This window comes from Salmo trutta, chromosome 28 (genome assembly GCF_901001165.1).
Source record: "Salmo trutta chromosome 28, fSalTru1.1, whole genome shotgun sequence".
In the NCBI taxonomy this organism is placed as follows: Eukaryota; Metazoa; Chordata; class Actinopteri; order Salmoniformes; family Salmonidae; genus Salmo; species Salmo trutta.
In genome coordinates, this window is record NC_042984.1 from 4769732 (window position 1) to 4791211 (window position 21480).

Here is a 21480-nt window from a genome sequence, read left to right on the forward strand (position 1 = left end):
GCTCTGGGAATATGGTATGAAGTAGCAGCTCTGGGAATATGGTATGAAGTAGCAGCTCTGGGAATATGGTATGAAGTAGCAGCTCTGGGAATATGGTGTGAAGTAGCAGCTCTGGGAATATGGTATGAAGTAGCAGCTCTGGGAATATGGTGTGAAGTAGGAGCTCTGGGAATATGGTGTGAAGTAGCAGCTCTGGCTCTGGGAATATGGTATGAAGTAGCAGATCTGGCTCTGGGAATATGGTATGAAGTAGCAGGTCTGGGAAAATGGTGTGAAGTAGCAGCTCTGGGAATATGGTGTGAAGTAGCAGCTCTGGGAATATGGTGTGAAGTAGCAGCTCTGGGAATATGGTGTGAATTAGCAGCTCTGGGAATATGGTATGAAGTAGCAGCTCTGGCTCTGGGAATATGGTATGAAGTAGCAGCTCTGGGAATATGGTATGCAGTAGTAGCTCTGGGAATATGCTATGAAGTAGCAGCTCTGGCTCTGGGAATATGGTATGAAGTAGCAGCTCTGGGAATATGGTATGAAGTAGCAGCTCTGGCTCTGGGAATATGGTATGAAGTAGCAGCTCTGGGAATATGATATGAAGTAGCAGCTCTGGGAATATGGTATGAAGTAGCAGCTCTGGGAATATGGTGTGAAGTAGCAGCTCTGGGAATATGGTATGAAGTAGCAGCTCTGGCTCTGGGAATATGGTGTGAAGTAGCAGCTCTGGCTCTGGGAATATGGTGTGAAGTAGCAGCTCTGGGAAAATGGTATGAAGTAGCAGCTCTGGGAATATGGTATGAAGTAGAAGCTCTGGGAATATGGTGTGAAGTAGCAGCTCTGGCTCTGGGAATATGGTGTGAAGTAGCAGCTCTGGGAATATGGTATGAAGTAGCAGCTCTGGGAATATGGTATGAAGTAGCAGCTCTGGCTCTGGGAATATGGTATGAAGTAGCAGCTCTGGCTCTGGGAATATGGTGTGAAGTCGCAGCTCTGGCTCTGGGAATATGGTATGAAGTAGGAGCTCTGGGAATATGGTATGAAGTAGCAGCTCTGGGAATATGGTATGAAGTAGCAGCTCTGGCTCTGGGATATGGTATTAAGTAGCAGCTCTGGGAATATGGTATGAAGTAGAAGCTCTGGGAATATGGTATGAAGTAGCAGCTCTGGGAATATGGTGTGAAGTAGCAGCTCTGGCTCTGGGAATATGGTATGAAGTAGAAGCTCTGGGAATATGGTATGAAGTAGCAGCTCTGGCTCTGGGAATATGGTATGAAGTAGCAGTTCTGGGAATATGGTGTGAAGTAGCAGCTCTGGGAATATGGTGTGAATTAGCAGCTCTGGGAATATGGTATGAAGTAGCAGCTCTGGCTCTGGGAATATGGTATGAAGTAGCAGCTCTGGGAATATGGTATGCAGTAGTAGCTCTGGGAATATGCTATGAAGTAGCAGCTCTGGCTCTGGGAATATGGTATGAAGTAGCAGCTCTGGGAATATGGTATGAAGTAGCAGCTCTGGCTCTGGGAATATGGTATGAAGTAGCAGTTCTGGGAATATGGTGTGAAGTAGCAGCTCTGGGAATATGGTGTGAATTAGCAGCTCTGGGAATATGGTATGAAGTAGCAGCTCTGGCTCTGGGAATATGGTATGAAGTAGCAGCTCTGGGAATATGGTATGCAGTAGTAGCTCTGGGAATATGCTATGAAGTAGCAGCTCTGGCTCTGGGAATATGGTATGAAGTAGCAGCTCTGGGAATATGGTATGAAGTAGCAGCTCTGGCTCTGGGAATATGGTATGAAGTAGCAGCTCTGGGAATATGATATGAAGTAGCAGCTCTGGGAATATGGTATGAAGTAGCAGCTCTGGGAATATGGTGTGAAGTAGCAGCTCTGGGAATATGGTATGAAGTAGCAGCTCTGGCTCTGGGAATATGGTGTGAAGTAGCAGCTCTGGCTCTGGGAATATGGTGTGAAGTAGCAGCTCTGGGAAAATGGTATGAAGTAGCAGCTCTGGGAATATGGTATGAAGTAGAAGCTCTGGGAATATGGTGTGAAGTAGCAGCTCTGGCTCTGGGAATATGGTGTGAAGTAGCAGCTCTGGGAATATGGTATGAAGTAGCAGCTCTGGGAATATGGTATGAAGTAGCAGCTCTGGCTCTGGGAATATGGTATGAAGTAGCAGCTCTGGCTCTGGGAATATGGTGTGAAGTCGCAGCTCTGGCTCTGGGAATATGGTATGAAGTAGGAGCTCTGGGAATATGGTATGAAGTAGCAGCTCTGGGAATATGGTATGAAGTAGCAGCTCTGGCTCTGGGATATGGTATTAAGTAGCAGCTCTGGGAATATGGTATGAAGTAGAAGCTCTGGGAATATGGTATGAAGTAGCAGCTCTGGGAATATGGTGTGAAGTAGCAGCTCTGGCTCTGGGAATATGGTATGAAGTAGAAGCTCTGGGAATATGGTATGAAGTAGCAGCTCTGGCTCTGGGAATATGGTATGAAGTAGCAGCTCTGGGAATATGGTATGAAGTAGCAGCTCTGGGAATATGCTATGAAGTAGCAGCTCTGGCTCTGGGAATATGGTGTGAAGTAGCAGCTCTGGGAATATGCTATGAAGTAGAGGCTCTGGCTCTGGGAATATGGTGTGAAGTAGAAGCTCTGGGAATATGATATGAAGTAGCAGCTCTGGCTCTGGGAATATGGTATGAAGTAGCAGCTCTGGCTCTGGGAATATGGTATGAAGTAGCAGCTCTGGGAATATGGTGTGAAGTAGCAGCTCTGGGAATATGGTATGAAGTAGCAGCTCTGGCTCTGGGAATATGGTATGAAGTAGCAGCTCTGGCTCTGGGAATATGGTATGAAGTAGCAGCTCTGGGAATATGGTGTGAAGTAGCAGCTCTGGGAATATGCTATGAAGTAGCAGCTCTGGCTCTGGGAATATGGTATGAAGTAGCAGAACTGTGTAACGTTAGCTGTTAGCGATTGGCCACATCTGATCCTCCAGCTGATACAGGTAGACATGCGAGGGCACCACAACACACAGTGCCCTTGTTTCCACCTAGGTGTAGGACGTTTCCCTTTTAATGCAGTTCAGTGGTAGCCTGGAACATCTAGAATGAACTCTACCCACCAGCCTATTTCAGTGGTGCTGTGTTGACATGCAGTTCACAGGTAAATACTGCCAAAGTTGAGGACTTTTACATGAAAGTCAAAAAGTACAATTGCATGTAGTGCCAGACATGTCTGTCTGTCTGTCTGTCTGTCTGTCTGTCTGTCTGTCTCTCTGTCTCTCTGTCTCTCTCTGTCTCTGTGTCTCTCTCTGTCTCTGTGTCTCTCTCTGTCTCCGTGTCTGTCTCTCTGTCTCTCCCTCTCTAACATTTTGTTTCTGTTGTTTTTGTCTCTAGGATCGTGTTGATCTGTGCCAAGCGTTCTCTGTGTGCAGCCTTCTCAGTGTTACCCTATGGAGAGAGCTTTCACATCAGGTACAGTACAGCGTATTGCCTTCACACTATGCTGAGCAGTGTGTCACGTTCAGTACTGTGCTGCTTCCTCACACCATTAAATAGCACGAACTCTGCTGTTCAGTCACATGATCACACTATTTTATGAGGCACTGAGCATTTCTGTTCATTCACACATTGCTACTGGTAGCTGGTGGTGCAAAACAATGCTAAATATGAACACCCATAATGCATTGCATCCTGGTAGCTGGTAGTGTAGATTGCAAAACAATGCTAAATATGAACATCCATAATGCATTGCACCCTGTGACTGAGTCATGAATGGACCCAGACACTGTTTTGTCCCGTCATCCATCCTGGAGTCAAGCTGTGTCCCCGTGTGCCACCCATTCCCACGTTCCTTGAGTCACAGACCTGCAAGCTAGGCCGTCGTCCTCTCCCCTCCCCCTCATCAGTCCTTCTCACATCCTCCTCAGCTCTCTGTTCCCTCCTGCGGTCACCATGTGTCCCTGTGTCTCACCCCTTCTCACCCCTCAGCTCTCTGTCCCCTCCTGGGGGTCTCCATGTGTCCCTGTGTGTCACCCCTCTACTCTCTCCTTAACCCCTCGCCCCCTCCTCACCCCTTCTTCTCTCTCCTTAACCCCTCACCCCTCTCCTCTCTCTCCTTAACCCCTTGCCCCCTCCTCACCCCTCTCCTCAAATCCTTGTCCCCTCTTCACCCCTCCTCACCCCTCTCCTCTCTCTCCTTAACCCCTTGCCCCCTCCTCACCCCTCTCCTCAACTCCTTGTCCCCTCTTCACCCCTCCTCACCCCATCCTCTCTCTCCTTAACCCCTCGCCCCCTCCTCACCCCTCTCCTCTCTCTCCTTAACCCCTCACCCCCTCCTCACCCCTCTCCTCTCTCTCCTTAACCCCTCGCCCCCTCCTCACCCCTCTCCTCTCCTTAACCCCTCGTCCCCTCCTCACCCCTCTCCTCTCTCTCCTTAACCCCTCGCCCCCTCCTCACCCCTCCTCCTCTATCCTTAACCCCTCGCCCCTCCTCACCCCTCTCCTCTCCTTAACCCCGCGCCCCCTCCTCACCCCTCCTCCTCTCTACTTAACCCCTCGCCCCTTCCTCCTCTCTCCTTAACCCCTCGCCCCCTCCCACCCCACTCCTCTCTCTCCTTAACCCCTCGCCCCCTCCTCCTCTCTCTCCTTGCCCCCTCCTCCTCTCTCTCCTTGCCCCCTCCTCCTCTCTCCTTAACCCCTCGCCCCCTCCTCCTCTCTCCTTAACCCTTCGCCCCCTCCTCCTATCTCCTTGCCGCCTCCTCCTCTCTCCTTACCCCCTCCTTCTCTCTCCTTACCCCCTCATCCTCTCTCCTTATCCCCTTGCCCCCACCTCTCTCTCACTCACCCATCTCTGCCTGTCCTCTTAATTGTTGTATTCTGGATTCCTCTGATATAAATAACCAGAGATCATGGCCAGACAGTAACATAACAGTCCAGTATTCTACCTGCACTGTCACGTCCACCCCCAGAGAGTAGAGGGCAGCCATTTTACAGGAACAACACGGAACAGGGAGAGAGAGGGAGAATGAATCAGTCAACAAACACACCCTTCAGCACAAAGCTACCGCACGAAGCTGCCGCACGAAGCTACCGCACGAAGCTGCAGCACGAAGCTGCAGCACGAAGCTGCAGCACGAAGCTGCAGCACGAAGCTTGCCGCACGAAGCTGCCGCACGAAGCTACCGCACGAAGCTGCAGCACGAAGCTGCCGCTTCTCTCTTTTATTCTGTCTCCGTTTCCACAACCTAATGAAACATTCTGGGAACCTTTTTAAAACAGCAGATTAAATGTGTTCTGGGAACGTTCTTGCAACATCAGGCAAATGTTTTATACAAACATTCTATAATCATCACCACGACTTCACAGTTTTTGTTTTGTGAGAATATTTGCCACGACCTAACAAATGTTCTTACCAATTATGGTTTGCTGGGTAGGGAGTGCTCTACGCTGGTCTGCGGGACTCTTTTAAAAGCATCCGTCAGTTTAAAGAAAGAGCAGACTCCTCAAGCAGCCTCTATTCCCTGCGTGCGTGTCTCAGTCTCCTAAGGAGAGTGACATGAGAGAGAGCGGGACAGAGGATTGTCTTGGATTGGGTATAACTGGCTGTGCTGTACAGTAGGTGTCACTTTTATATAGAGCAGATACACTGCTAACCACAAACGGCAGCTACGTTATTTACAGAGAGTGTGAAAGAGAGAGAGCATTCTGAGCTTAGTAGGGTCTGTATCCCAAATGGTACCCTATTCCCTATGGGGCCCTGGTCAAAAGTAGTGCACTATAAAGGGAATAGGGTGCCATTTGGGACCCTTCCTGGGTCTCTCTTCATGGTGTGTTATCAGCTGCCTCAGCCTTCCTGTCTCATCCTCGCTGTATTTCTCCTGTACACGTTTAGTACTTTTACACTGCCACAGATCAGTCGAAGTGCACTGCCATGGCTGTTCCCCTAGTAGGGCCTAGTGCCTGTTAGATTCTACTACATTACCATGGCTGTTCCTTTAGTAGGGCCTAGTGCCTGTTAGATTCTACTACATTACCATGGCTGTTCCTTTAGTAGGGCCTAGTGCCTGCTAGATTCTACTACATTACCATGGCTGTTCCTTTAGTAGGGCCTAGTGCCTGCTAGATTCTACTACATTACCATGGCTGTTCCTCTAGTAGGGCCTAGTGCTGAGCGATTAACCCAAAAAATATTTTTTTATTTTTCGAACTGCCTTCGGTTAAATTATTTTAATTGAATTTCATTCATATTTTTTCTGTGAGCTTAATAGATGCACACGGCGAGGCGTGGCTTAACGTGACCACACCCCCCGAGTAGGGTACAGTCCTAGAGTTGTCCTGTTACTGCCATGTAATTAGACTAACGTTGGTGTCCTCCTAAGATAGTCCTGTTACTGCCATGTAATTAGACTAACGTTGGTGTCCTCCTAAGATAGTCCTGTTACTCCCATGTAATTAGACTAACTTTGGTGTCCTCCTAAGATAGTCCTGTTACTCCCATGTAATTAGACTAACTTTGGTATCCTCCTAAGATAGTCCTGTTACTCCCATGTAATTAGACTAACTTTGGTGTCCTCCTAAGATAGTCCTGTTACTCCCATGTAATTAGACTAACTTTGGTGTCCTCCTAAGATAGTCCTGTTACTCCCATGTAATTAGACTAACTTTGGTGTCCTCCTAAGATAGTCCTGTTACTCCCATGTAATTAGACTAACTTTGGTGTCCTCCTAAGATAGTCCTGTTACTCCCATGTAATTAGACTAACTTTGGTGTCCTCCTAAGATAGTCCTGTTACTCCCATGTAATTAGACTAACTTTGGTGTCCTCATAAGCAAACTTTACTGACACTTTTTTTTTCTCTTCGTTTCAATTAATGTTTTCAGCAGCCTCTTCGTTATTAACATACTTAGTTGTCACAACAACAAATGATTTGCATGATACCCGTTCTGCCAATCTAATGTGTTACCCGACCTGCTAACACTGACAGTAAAGCTAGTAAAGCTATCACATAATACTTACGTCACTGTTTGTTTACCCCTAGTTTTTTTTTTGCTGGCTACCTAGAAGTTAATCTGAATCTAATTCTCTAGTCTTAGATACAGCAGACCCCTTGACTTTTTCCACATTTTGTTACGTTACAGCCTTATTCTAAAATGGATTAAATAAATAAATAAATAAATCCTCAGCGATCAGCACACAATACCCCATAATGACAAAGCGAAAACAGAAATACCTTATTTACATAAGTATTCAGACCCGTTGCTATGACACTTGAAATTGAGCTCAGGTGCATCCTGTTCCCATTGATCATCCTTGAGATGTTTCTACAACTTGATTGGAGACCACCTGTGGTAAATTCAATTGATTGGACATGATTTGGAAAAGCACACACCTGTCTATTTAAGGTCCTACAGTTAACAGTGCATGTCAGAGAAAAAAACCAAGCCATGAGGTCGAAGGAATTGTCCGTGGAGCTCCGAGACAGGATTGTGTTGAGGCACAGATCTGGGGAAGGGTACCAACAAATATTCTGCAGCATTGAAGGTCCCCAAGAACACAGTGGCCTCCATCATTCTTAAATGGAAGAAGTTTGGAACCACCAAGACTCTTCCTAGAGCTGGCAGCCCGGCCAAACTGAGCAATCGGGGGAGAAGGGCCTTGGTCAGGGAGGTGACCAAGAATCTGATGGTCACTCTGACAGAGCTCCAGAGTTCCTCTGTGAAGATGGGAGAACCTTCCAGAAGGACAACCATCTCTGCAGCACTCCACCAATCAGGTCTTTATGGTAGAGTGGCCACACAGAAGCCACTCCTCAGTAAAAGGCACATGACAGTCTTTGTTTGCCAAAAGACACCTAAAGGACTCTCAGACCATGAGTTACAAGATTCTCTGGTCTGATGAAACCAAGATTGAACTATTTGGCATGAATGTCGAGCGTCAAGTCTGGAGGAAACCTGGCACCATCTTTACGGTGAAGCATGGTGGTGGCAGTATCATGCTGTGGGGATGTTTTTCAGTGGAAGGGAATGGGAGACTAGTCAGGATCGAGGCAAAGATGAACGGCGCAAAGTACAGAGATCCTTGATGAAAACCTGCTCCAGAGAGCTCAGGACCTCAGACTGGGGCGAAGGTTCACCTACCAACAGGACAACGACCCACAGCGCACAGCCAAGACAACGCAGGAGTGGCTTGAGCCCGGACTTGTACCTGATCCAACATCTCTGGAGAGACCAGAAAATAGCTGTGCAGCGACGCTCCCCATCCAACCTGACAGAGCTTGAGAGGATCTGCAGAGAAGAATGGGAGAAACTCCCCAAATACAGGTGTGCCAAGCTTGTAGCGTCATACCCAAGAAGACTCGAGGCTGTAATCGCTGCCAAAGGTGTTTCAACAAAGTACTGAGTAAAGGGTCTGAATACTTATGCAAATGTGATATTTCAGATTCTTTTTTATTAATTAGCAAAAATGTCTAAACTTGTTTTTGCTTTGTCATTAGGGAGTATTGTGTGTAAATTGATGAGGGAAAAATTACAATTTTAATCAATTTTGGAATAAGACCGTAACGTAACAAAATGTGGAAAAAGTCAAGGTGTCTGAATACTTCCCGAATGCACCGTACGCTGCGTAACTACTTCCAGTCTTTGCCTACCCTTGAACGGTGTAGGTATTTAGAAAAGTTGATTCTTCTTGACTATGTCCTTTCAACTTGTCAGATACCAGCTGGGAATATACAACCCTTTCAAATAGCCCAAAGTAGTCTATGGCGATATCTACACCTTGGTGGAATCTCAAGGTTTGCATAATACCCAAATGCAGAAGAATAGTATAGCTGTTATTGAAACGGATACAGCTCACTAGTCCTCACTACAAGCTAACTAGCAAGCTTTATGCAAAGCAACTTATCGATGATAAAGTGCTTTAACACATAAATGTATCAAGTAACCTGAGCCCACGGCTTTTCATCATCGACACGGCCTGAAACAATGAGGTTCGTCTAACCTGGTCCTTGGCCAGGGGATGAAACGTAATTTGCCTTCCAGCATTTTAAAAGCAGGGTTAGTTAGCTAGTTGAAGGAAGTCCATTTGGAATCAGCTCTTTGGCTGATCATCGTGACGTACATTCCATGCGACAGTTTATCTGTTTATACATTTTTACGTTTTAGAATGAAAAGTGTTTTTAGGTATGATGAAGTTTTGTTGATTGAGACAAACAAGGAAGTATGTTTAAAAATGGCCACCGTAAAATAAGGCACAGTGATGCCGAAACGTTGGGGTTTTAACCCCATACATAATTGGGAGTTTATTTATATAGAGTGTGCAACTCTCTTTATTTATTACAGTTTCTTCACCGTTACCTCTACTACACTAAATAATATTCTCTGGGTGTGCATCAGCTCATACTTTTTATCTAAAAAAAAAATGGCCAACCAAGCAAATCCAAAACGTTTTTTTTAGAATGAAAATAAAGAATAATACAGCCGTTGTCAGGTTAAAGTAGAGAATTTAACAGTAAAGTAAAAAGATACAGCTGTGCCTGACTCCGGGGCCACGGTCACGTTAAGACCTGCCGTGTTTATCTATAATATGCACATTGCGCTGCAGTTTCTCTAGAGATAAATCAGATCATGGCCGAACGGTGTGATGTAGTTTCCAACAGGCCAAATGTTCTACATAGTTTACAGCAGAAAACGTGATAATGAACTACAATGACCATAATCCATTGTGTGACTACTTGTCCGGGTCTGTTTTATTTTCTGCTACATAAGAGACACGATCAAGAGGGAGAGCAGTTGCTTCTCCAGGTGTTGCTGTTCGGCAGTCATAAAAGCTTTATTTACTTCGATTAACTACTAAAATAGTGATTTTTTTGATTTTGTCAGACAACATAGACAGCAGCTCTATAGAGATGAGATGATGACTTGGAATGAAATAATAAAGTCATCAAATAAAACAAATGTAATATACAAAACAACTAAAATATGTGAATAGCTGATGGTTAATTAATGGGCAGTGACTATCGCCATGGGACTTTTCTTAATTGTTTTGTTCTGTGTTAAAGCAGTCAACTCACTTAATGAAGTCGTGATTTTTATAATTAAACCGAAGCCAAATCGACCTCAAAAAGCACCAGTAGGGCTTACTGCCTGACAGATTATACTACTGTACAACTGTCTGCCATCATGAATAATGAATGGTGATCTGCCTAGTCTAGGAAGACCTCCACTTTGAAGTTCTTCCCCCGTCCAAAGACATGGTTCAGGCTATCGTAATTCCAGACTTAATTTAACGACCATAACCTGTCTCCTGTGTCTGGAACTATCCCTCTGTCTCTCTGCTGTGTCTGGAACTATCCCTCTGTCTCTCTGCTCTGTCTGGAACTATCCCTCTGCCTCTCTCCTGTGTCTGGAACTATCCCTCTGCCTCTCTCCTGTGTCTGGAACTATCCCTCTGCCTCTCTCCTGTGTCTGGAACTATCCCTCTGCCTCTCTCCTGTGTCTGGAACTATCCCTCTGTCTCTCTCCTGTGTCTGGAACTATCCCTCTGCCTCTCTCCTGTGTCTGGAACTATCCCTCTGTCTCTCTCCTGTGTCTGGAACTATCCCTCTGTCTCTCTCCTGTGTCTGGAACTATCCCTCTGCCTCTCTCCTGTGTCTGGAACTATCCCTCTGTCTCTCTCCTGTGTCTGGAACTATCCCTCTGTCTCTCTCCTGTGTCTGGAACTATCCCTCTGTCTCTCTGCTGTGTCTGGAACTCTCCCTCTGCCTCTCTGCTGTGTCTGGAACTCTCCCTCTGTCTCTCTGCTGTGTCTGGAACTATCCCTCTGTCTCTCTGCTGTGTCTGGACTCTTTCATGGAGCTCTCCTCTCCCATTAGTGACTGTTAAATGCTATGGGACTGGTGGGGCCTTAAAGCTCTAAAGTAATTTTCATCTCTCTTTCTCTCCTCATTTTTATTCTCTCTCTCTCTTCTCTCTCTCTCTTTTTCCACTTTCTCTCTCTCTCTTTCTGTCTCTCATCTCTCTCTCTCTCTCTCTCTCTCTCTCTCTCTCTCTCTCTCTCTCTTTCCACTTTCTCTCTCTCTCTCTTTCTGTCTGTCTCATCTCTCTCTCTCTCTCTCCACAGTGACCCCAAGTTGGACAGGTATAGGCATTCATCAGGGAATATCTCTACCAGTCTGGAGATGATGCCTGGACTGGAAGGGTTCGAACTGGAGCCCTACGGCAAGGTACTGGGCACACTGTACTTATCCTCCAGACCCCCCCCCCTCCCCTCCCCAAAGGAGGTTTGGGATTTACTTGTATTTTGTTTTCATATCACATAAATGTTACCAAGAAAACATTTCAATGTTGTTGTTGTTATGTATCTTCTATTGTAAGTTTAAAATGTTCCACTGTAGGTGTCATTTGGACATAAATACTGTACAACTTGAATTAATAACACAGACGTTTGTTTAAAGTGGAACTGACAGCATTTCAGCAACATGAAATCTCATTAAAAACCTGTTCACGTACAACCCCAGGAAGAATGACATGTATTTTTTTTTTTTCACAAGCGAGCACTTCAATATGATCATTTTCACATTTTCATATACTGAGGCATTCGTGAAAATTCTAGAGCAATATAGAGTGGTAAAGCGGCCGTGCGTTTAGACAATTAATAGACACTGCAGTAAATAAAACCTATTCAAAACATCTGTCTCTTCCAGGACCGGAGTCTACGCAGACCAGTGCGCTATAGCCAATCAGAGCTACAGTTGGTCTTTATACAAACAAGCAATTTGCTACACAGGCCGGCCACCATTCACTTTGAACTGGACTGTGTGTTTACAGTAGGACCTGCCATCCTTCACTTTGAACTGGACTGTGTGTTTACAGGCAGTAGGACCTGTCATCATTCACTATGAACTGGACTGTGTGTTTACAGGCAGTAGGACCTGCCATCCTTCACTATGAACTGGACTGTGTGTTTACAGTAGGACCTGCCATCCTTCACTTTGAACTGGACTGTGTGTTTACAGGCAGTAGGACCTGCCATCATTCACTATGAACTGGACTGTGTGTTTACAGGCAGTAGGACCTGCCATCATTCACTATGAACTGGACTGTGTGTTTACAGGCAGTAGGACCGGCCACCATTCACTTTGAACTGGACTGTGTGTTTACAGTAGGACCTGCCATCCTTCACTTTGAACTGGACTGTGTGTTTACAGGCAGTAGGACCTGTCATCATTCACTATGAACTGGACTGTGTGTTTACAGTAGGACCTGCCATCCTTCACTTTGAACTGGACTGTGTGTTTACAGGCAGTAGGACCTGTCATCATTCACTATGAACTGGACTGTGTGTTTACAGGCAGTAGGACCTGTCATCATTCACTATGAACTGGACTGTGTGTTTACAGGCAGTAGGACCTGCCATCATTCACTATGAACTGGACTGTGTGTTTACAGGCAGTAGGACCTGCCATCATTCACTATGAACTGGACTGTGTGTTTACAGGCAGTAGGACCTGCCATCATTCACTATGAACTGGACTGTGTGTTTACAGGCAGTAGGACCTGCCATCATTCACTATGAACTGGACTGTGTGTTTACAGGCAGTAGGACCTGCCATCATTCACTATGAACTGGACTGTGTGTTAACAGGCAGTAGGACCTGCCATCATTCACTATGAACTGGACTGTGTGTTTACAGGCAGTAGGACCTGCCATCATTCACTATGAACTGGACTGTGTGTTTACAGTAGGACCTGCCATCATTCACTATGAACTGGACTGTGTGTTAACAGGCAGTAGGACCTGTCATCATTCACTATGAACTGGACTGTGTGTTAACAGGCAGTAGGACCTGCCATCATTCACTATGAACTGGACTGTGTGTTAACAGGCAGTAGGACCTGCCATCATTCACTATGAACTGGACTGTGTGTTAACAGGCAGTAGGACCTGCCATCATTCACTATGAACTGGACTGTGTGTTAACAGGCAGTAGGACCTGCCATCATTCACTATGAACTGGACTGTGTGTTTACAGTAGGACCTGTCATCATTCACTATGAACTGGACTGTGTTTACAGGCAGTAGGACCTGCCATCATTCACTATGAACTGGACTGTGTGTTTACAGGAAGTTGGTCCGGCCATCAGTAGCAACAGCACGACTTTAGATCATTAGAACAAATTCACCAAAAGCCACAAAATACACCTGAATGGATTTCTGCAAAATATTGTATATAAACACCACGGGAGTCCTCTTACATTTGGGAACTATTGATCAAACTACCATGAAAAGGTTGTCTCTCTCTCTCTCCCTCAGAGTTACGCACATCAACAACAGCAAGATCAACAACTAATGCTAGCCAGAGCGAGATGAGCTAAAATATAAAGAAAGAAACATTAGATAAATCCGCATACTTTTTCAGCTAGTTGGCCGTCAAAATTGATCAACTATGGGGAATTGTAACTTCGTCCTTCTGCAGCTTGCCTGCCAACGCATGCTTGTCCCAACCAAGCACCCGAGCTGACTGGCTAACGTTGGCTAGTTTGCTAGCTACTTCCAGACACAAATGAGAGAACAGGTCACTCTGATCATTTTACTCTCCCTAGCAGAGCTGGTTAGGCTGTTTTCATGTTATCCAGAGTGTTCTGGACTAACTATTACTTTCTTTGCTTAAGTTTACTGATATCGGTCATATTCAACGGGTAGATAGCCAGAGTGAATTTGCGAAAGCAAGACATATAACTGGATAACGGTCGTTCAAGTTCAGCATATGCTAGCATAGCAAAGTGATTGACATTTCTTACTAGCTAACCAAACGACTCCTGCAGCTCTAGCTGTGTAGCCAATGAAAAAAACAATATGAGGGGGGAAAGGTCAGTCACTCCTCCAATGACATGACATCCTCCTAGCTAGCTAGCTAACGTTAGGCTCCTTACAGTTCCTTAGACAGCTGCGCCCCTTGGGAGGCCGTGGAATTTGATATTTTTGACTGATATTATGTTTGTCTGTTTGTTTCATATCTGCAAAGTGGTTAAAACGCTGTCAGTTCCACTTTAAATCACTGAACATAACAGGCACTTGTTAGAGCTTGTATTCAGTGGAGATTTTAGCATGTAAATCTTGGTGGGGCAAAACTAAAATTAAGTTGGATGCATGCCTGCACAGCCACTACACAACACAACACTAAACAATACATGAATTGCACTATAACGATGACAAACGGTGCCCACAAACTGTTAGGGCCTACATAAAGCTGTCCCAACAGCAGTCCCAACATCTTACCACTGCTACACCTGGCTTTCAGCGGAGCCTTATCTGGCAGAGAAACAGTTAATTCAGCCTCATTTACTGGCTTTTAAAAAAAACAGCTGATATGTCTGAGTTGCTTAAATAAATGTGGTTTCTAATGGCAATTGAGATGTACAAACTATGGCATAAGGAGACGACAAGCGGATAAGAGGCAATCCGTAATTTCGATGAAGACATTAATGAGCGAGCTAGGACGGACGTAGTCAATATAACTATTTGTTCAGCACTTTTGAAATGTACAGCGCCAGAATTCAGAATATGGGCCGTTCTTACATTGTTCTCCCTGTACACCAAGTCAGAACCGTAGGATAAATTAAGGGGGCATACAAGCAGACAATGAAAGCTCTTACAATATTCAATGGTTACATTTCTCTAAAACAGATTATAGGCTACACGTGCACAACCAAGTCAGAACATTAGGCGGAATTAAGAGGGGTAAATAGACCATATTATTAAAGTGGGCTACTAACATCTTACTACACAACATACACTTAGTATTAGTATTAATTAGTATTACTTTCTTAGCTACAGTATACATATCTCCCTGGCATATTACATCATTTATGCAGCAGCATACAATACATTTTTGGACTCACCTTGTTGTGCTGTGCTCACTTGAACAGGAAGGTGGAGCAGTGGTCCTTCGTGGGCAAATTTTGTCATCAAAGTCTGGCATTCTCTGGATTTTTGGTGTTTTCAAAACAATTGGGAACTTGGGAAAAAAACAAGGTTGAATCATGATGAGGTCATTGACCTTCAGGTCGTAACTCTAGAAAGAGGCCGGATTTACAATTCCGAGTTGGATGACGGTTCAAAACGTATTTTCCCAGTTGGAACTCGTTTATTCCCGACTTCCCAGTTGTCTTGAACTCACTGAAGTCAAGTTTTTCGCAGTTCCGAGTTAATAGTTGTATTTGCGCGTGGCACAAATCATGTTTTATTGACAGCATGGCCAATGTTGAATGTTATTCAAATGTCATCACTTTAAACTTGGAAAAGAGCCCCTTAATCCCAGATTTGGGAACCACACAGCCACTGTCACTGATTCTTTTCAAACCACTCGTTGAATTTGCGATTTCCAACTTGTTGTCCAATGTCCGACGAGCACCGATACGTTTTATCTATAAGTTCTCTTCATTATTTCTCTTCATATAACAAGGATTTAAAAGGATTTGCCAGTAGATTGTCGACTTGATTCATGATGATGACTGCTAGCTAAGATTTTATGAAAGTATGATGTTGACATGATCCATCCAATCAAAGCTACTGTAGATATAACGTGATTTGACCTCATTTTATCTGTTGCCAATGACCTTGAGCCTTCTTGGATGGGCACTTCTAATGTTACTCTCTGGCAGCACCCAAGGGGCTAGAATTAGCCTTAGACTTGGCAGTGACGAAGTGTCCCCATGAGTGACAGCGCACTGAGCCAATCACGGCGCTACGCTCTGTATTTTCAGCTGGCTTGCCCCACCACCACAGAAAGCACTGAGCTAGGCTGAAACACCTGCATTTTGGAGCTGCCTTACTCAAGAAAACTAAACTAAAAAGAGGCAATGTTTGTATGTGGCTTTATTAACTCAATGATATATATATATATATATATATATATATATATATATATATATATATTACATTGTTTGCAAACTAATATGTGACACATATTAATGCCAAAATAACATTCAAAAAGGTGGGGCTCAAAACAGGTGGGGGGGCTCAAAACAGGTGGGGGGGCTCAAAACAGGTGGGGGGGCTCAAAACAGGTGGGGGGGCTCAAAACAGGTGGGGGGGCTCAAAACAGGTGGGGGGGCTCAAAACAGGTGGGGGGGGCTCTAAACAGGTGGGGCTCTAAACAGGTGGGGCTCTAAACAGGTGGGGCTCTAAACAGGTGGGGCTCAAAACAGGTGGGGCTCTGCCACCTGCCCTGAATGACGGGTCGCCACTGCTCGTATTTGAGCCAGGCGACTATTTCCTTAATGCACACAGCTTTTACTCATTTGCATAGTTATTATTTTATTCCAGCATTCACGTCCAGCATTTTAATCAATTTCTTCATTTCCTGCACTGTCATTTACACGCTGTCAAGTTTCTGTTGTTTTAGAATGCCTCTACAAAAATTAACTTTTCCTTGACAGAATAATTGTTCTCCCCCGGACTGCATTTTCGGCAGTTCTTACTCTGGCCACTAGAGGGCGATCAGACCATTTCTAAGGTCAAATCCATAAAATAAAATTGTATTTGTCACATGCTTCATAAACAACAGGTGTAGACTAACAGTGAAATTGTTACTTAAGAGCCCTTTCCTGCAATGCAGTGATTTTTTTTAATTTTTATGAATAATAACACAAGGAATAAACACAATTTGTCTGTATACACAGGGTACCAGGTAATAACTTGGCTATATATACAGTACACGGGGTACCAGGTAATAACTTGGCTATATATACACGGGGTACCAGGTAATAACTTGGCTATATATACAGTACACGGGGTACCAGGTAATAACTTGGCTATATATACACGGGGTACCAGGTAATAACTTGGCTATATATACAGTACACGGGGTACCAGGTAATAACTTGGCTATATATACACGGGGTACCAGGTAATAACTTGGCTATATATACAGTACACGGGGTACCAGGTAATAACTTGGCTATATATACACGGGGTACCAGGTAATAACTTGGCTATATATACAGTACACGGGGTACCAGGTAATAACTTGGCTATATATACAGTACACGGGGTACCAGGTAATAACTTGGCAATATATATACACGGGGTACCAGGTAATAACTTGGCTATATATACACGGGGTACCAGGTAATAACTTGGCTATATATACAGTACACGGGGTACCAGGTATTAACTTGGCTATATATACACGGGGTACCAGGTAATAACTTGGCTATATACACAGGGTACCAGGTAATAACTTGGCTATATACACGGGGTACCGGGTAATAACTTGGCTATATATACATGGGGTACCGGGTAATAACGTGGCTATATGTACACAGAGTACCGGGTAATAACGTGGTTATATGTACATGGGGTACCGGGTAATAACTCAGTCTGGAAGACTGAAACAGGTTTCCCTCAAGTGGTCCAATGGACAGATACTTCAATCTTCGCAGTGGATTTTTGCAGCTCCTTCAGGGTTATCTTTGGTCTCTTTGTTGCCACTCTGATTAATGCCCTCCTTGCCTGGTCCATGAGTTTTGTTGGGCGGCCCTCTCTTGGCAGGTTTGTTGTGGTGCCATATTCTTTCCATTTTTTAATAATGGATTTAATGGTGCTCCGTGGGATGTTCAAAGTTTCTGATATTGTTTTATAACCCAACCCTGATCTGTACTTCTCCACAACTTTGTCCCTGACCTGTTTGGAGAGCTCCTTGGTCTTCATGGTATCACTTGCTTGGTGGTGTTGCAGGGCCTTTCAGAACAGGTGTATATATACTGAGATCATGTGACACTTAGATTGCACAAAGGTGGGCTTTATTTAACTAATCATGTGACTTCCAAAGGTAATTGGTTGCACCAGATCTTATTTAGGGGCTTCATAGCAAAGGGGTGAATACATATGCAAACACCATTTTTGCAAACACCATTTTTCCGTTTTATTTTGAAACAAGTAATTTTTTTCATTTCACTTCACCAATGTGGACTATTTTGTGTATGTCCATTACATGATATCCAAATAAAATCCATTTAAATTACAGGTTGTAATGCAACAAAATAGGAAAAAACGCCAAGGGGGATAAATACTTTTACAATGCACTGTGATAGATTGATTGATTGATTGATTGATTGGTTGGTTAATTTATTGACTGGTTGATTGATCTTCCTCCATAGACGGTGTCATATGCCCAGTTTCTGTACCCGACCAACGCCCTGGTCCACCAAAAGACCCCCACGGTGGACATTACCCTCCAGGTGCCCCTCAACCAGGTGACCCGGAACAGAAACTACACCCTAACCAGGCTAAACAGCAATGTGGGACTGGACCTGGGTAAGATCTAGGTCTAACGCCTAACCCCTAACCCAGAAACAACACTTTAACTCCAACGTAGGACTGGAATTTGTATATTTATTTAATCAGGTTGCAATACGTTAAGTAATATAGTGAACATTCCTAGTCCATTACAGGGAGCTATTACCATATAGTGGACTGACTGCACATGCTGTCCACAGAGCTATGAACTGTATGGCTTGAACGCTGGCTTTACTGTGCCCTGTCATGCAGGGTTGTCTGTGGTGCTCTGCCTTGATGTGCTGAAATGTCCTGTGGAGTAGCAGCTGGAAACACTCTGTTTCAGAGACAATAATACTAATTTACAGAGTAATATACAGTGCCTTCGAAAAGTATTCAGAACCCTTGACTATTTCCACATTTTGTTATGTTACAGCCTTATTCTTTAAAAAAAATGGCCCTTGTCTATCTCCACACAATACCCATAATGACAAAGCAAAAACAGGTTTTTAGAAATGTTTGCTAATTCATCAAATAAAAAAAAACTGAAATATTACATTTACATAAGTATTCAGACTTTTTACTCAGTACTTTGTTGAAGCACCTTTGGCAGCGATTACAGCATCGAGTCTTCTTGGTTATGACGCTACAAGCTTGGCACACTTGTATTTGGGGAGTTTCTCCCATTCTTCTCTGCAGATCCTCTCAAGCTCTGTCAGGTTGGATTGGGAGCGTTGTTAAAAAACTATTTTCAGGTCTCTCCAGAGATGATCAATCGGGTTCAAGTCTGGGCTCTGGCTGGGCCTCTCAAGTACATTCAGAAACTTGTACCGATGCCACTCCTGCGTTGTCTTGGCTGTGTGCTTAGGGTCGTTGTCCTGTTGGAAGGTGAACTTTGACCCCAGTCTGAGGTCCTGAGCTCTCTGGAGCAGGTTTTCATCAATGATCTCTGTACTTTGCTCCATTCATCTTTGCCTCGATACTGACTAGTCTCCTAGTCCCTGCCACTGAAAAACATCCCCACAGCATGATGCTGCCACCACCATGCTTCACCATAGGGATGGTGCCATGTTTCATCCAGACATGACGCTTGGCATTCAGACCAAAGAGTTAAATCTTGGTTTCATCAGACCAGAGAATCTTGTTTCTCCAAGCGGACTGTCATGTGCCTTATACTGAGGAGTGGCTTCCGTCTGGTCACTACCATAAAAACCTGATTGGTGGAGTGCTGCAGAGATGGTTGTCCTTCTGGAACGTTCTCCCATCTCCACAGAGACACTGTAGATCTCTGTCAGAGTGACCATCAGGTTCTTGGTCACCTCCCTGACCAAGTTCCTTCTCCCCCGATTTCTCAGTAGGAAGAGTCTTGGTGGTTCCAAACTTCTTCCATTTAATAATGATGGAGGCCACTGTGTTATTGGGGACCTTCAATGCTACAGAAATGTTTTGGTACCCTTCCCCAGATCTGTGCTTCGACACAATCCTGTCTCGGAGCTCTACGGACAATTCCTTCAACCTCATGGCTTGGTTTTTTCTCTGACATGCACTGTCAACTGTGGGACCTTATATAGACAGGTGTGTGTCTTTCCAAATCATGTCCAATCAATTGAATTTACCACAGGTGGACTCAAATCAAGTTGTAGAAACATCTCAAGGATGATCAATGGAAACAGGATGCACCTGACCTCAATCTCGAGTCTCATAGCAAAGGGTCTGAATACTTATGTAAATAAGGTATTTCTGTTTTCGCTTTGTCATTATGGGGTGTAGTGTGTAGATTACTGAGGAATTGTTTTTATTTTATCCATTTTAGAATAAGGCTGTAACATAACAAAATGTGGAAAAAGTCAAGGGGTCTGAATACTTTCCGGAGGTGCTGTAGTGTGTGACGTGTTTATTTTCTCTCTGCACTGTCCTGTCTCTTCCCTCTGGGACTGCTGTCCTGTCTCTTCCCTCTGGGACTGCTGTCCTGTCTCTTCCCTCTGGGACTGCTGTCCTGTCTCTTCCCTCTGGGACTGCTGTCCTGTCTCTTCCCTCTGGGACTGCTGTCCTGTCTCTTCCCTCTGGAACTGCTGTCCTGTCTCTTCCCTCTGGCCAGCAGATAGACTCTAAATCATCAATTATGGCACTGGTCCTTCTGACCCAGAGAGATGAACCTGGTCCAACAGACCCAGAGAGATGAACCTGGTCCAACAGACCCAGAGAGATGAACCTGGTCCTTCTGACCCAGAGAGATGAACCTTGTCCTACAGACCCAGTGAGATGAACCTGGTCCTTCTGACCCAGAGAGATGAACCTTGTCCTATAGACCCAGTGAGATGAACCTGGTCTTTCTGACCCAGAGAGATGAACCTGGTCCTTCTGACCCAGAGAGATGAACCTGGTCCTTCTGACCCAGAGCGATGAACCTGGTCCTTCTGACCCAGAGAGATGAACCTGGTCCGACAGACCCAGAGAGATGAACCTGGTCCGACAGACCCAGAGAGATGAACCTGGTCCGACAGACCCAGAGAGATGAACCTGGTCCTACAGACCCAGAGAGATGAACCTGGTCCTTCTGACCCAGAGAGATGAACCTGGTCCTACAGACCCAGAGAGATGAACCTGGTCCTACAGACCCAGAGAGATGAACCTGGTCCTTCTGACCCAGAGAGATGAACCTGGTCCTTCTGACCCAGAGAGATGAACCTGGTCCTACAGACCCAGACCAGGGGTAGAATGTTATTGAGAAGAGAGAGAGCTGGAGCATTCTGCTTTATCCACCACTGATCAATCATAGTAAATGACAGAGGGCAGAGAGGCAGAGAGGCAGAGGGCAGAGAGGCAGAGGGCAGAGAGGCAGAGGGGCAGAGAGACAGAGGGGCATTCATGTATATGTATTTACGTGTATGTTTCTGTCCTCTCCAGGTGTGGATGACACATCAGACTATGACCCCAACCTTCTGAGTGACCCCCAGTGGCCCTGTGGGAAACACAAGAGAGTCCTGATTTTCGCCTCATACATGGTGAGAGAGATGGGGGGTAGATGAAGAGAGAGAATGAGAAATAAATGGATGAAGAGGCAGTAGGAGGAGGAGGAGAGAGAGAAGGGGAGGAGGAGAGACAGAGAGGAGAGAATGAGAGATGGATAGACGAGGAGAGACAGAGAATGAGATGGAGAGAGAGATGGAGGAGGAGAGAATGAGATGGAGAGAGAGCGAGAGATGGA

The 21480-nt window shown here is 45.0% G+C and overlaps 1 protein-coding gene across 3 annotated transcripts in view; it reads left to right on the forward strand.

The window, feature by feature from the left end:
* Positions 1-21480, forward strand: part of LOC115165291 (CDK5 and ABL1 enzyme substrate 2) — a 65693-nt gene that overhangs the window by 27320 nt on the left and 16893 nt on the right. For all 3 annotated transcript variants that reach the window (XR_003870121.1, XR_003870122.1, XM_029718336.1), the window contains exons 3-6: positions 3391-3468; positions 11112-11214; positions 18155-18311; positions 21180-21277. Coding sequence is in view for 1 of the 3 variants with exons in the window: in XM_029718336.1 (XP_029574196.1) it covers positions 3391-3468; positions 11112-11214; positions 18155-18311; positions 21180-21277 (436 nt within the window). In the remaining 2 variants the exon portion in view is untranslated. The remainder of the gene's footprint in view (positions 1-3390; positions 3469-11111; positions 11215-18154; positions 18312-21179; positions 21278-21480) is intronic.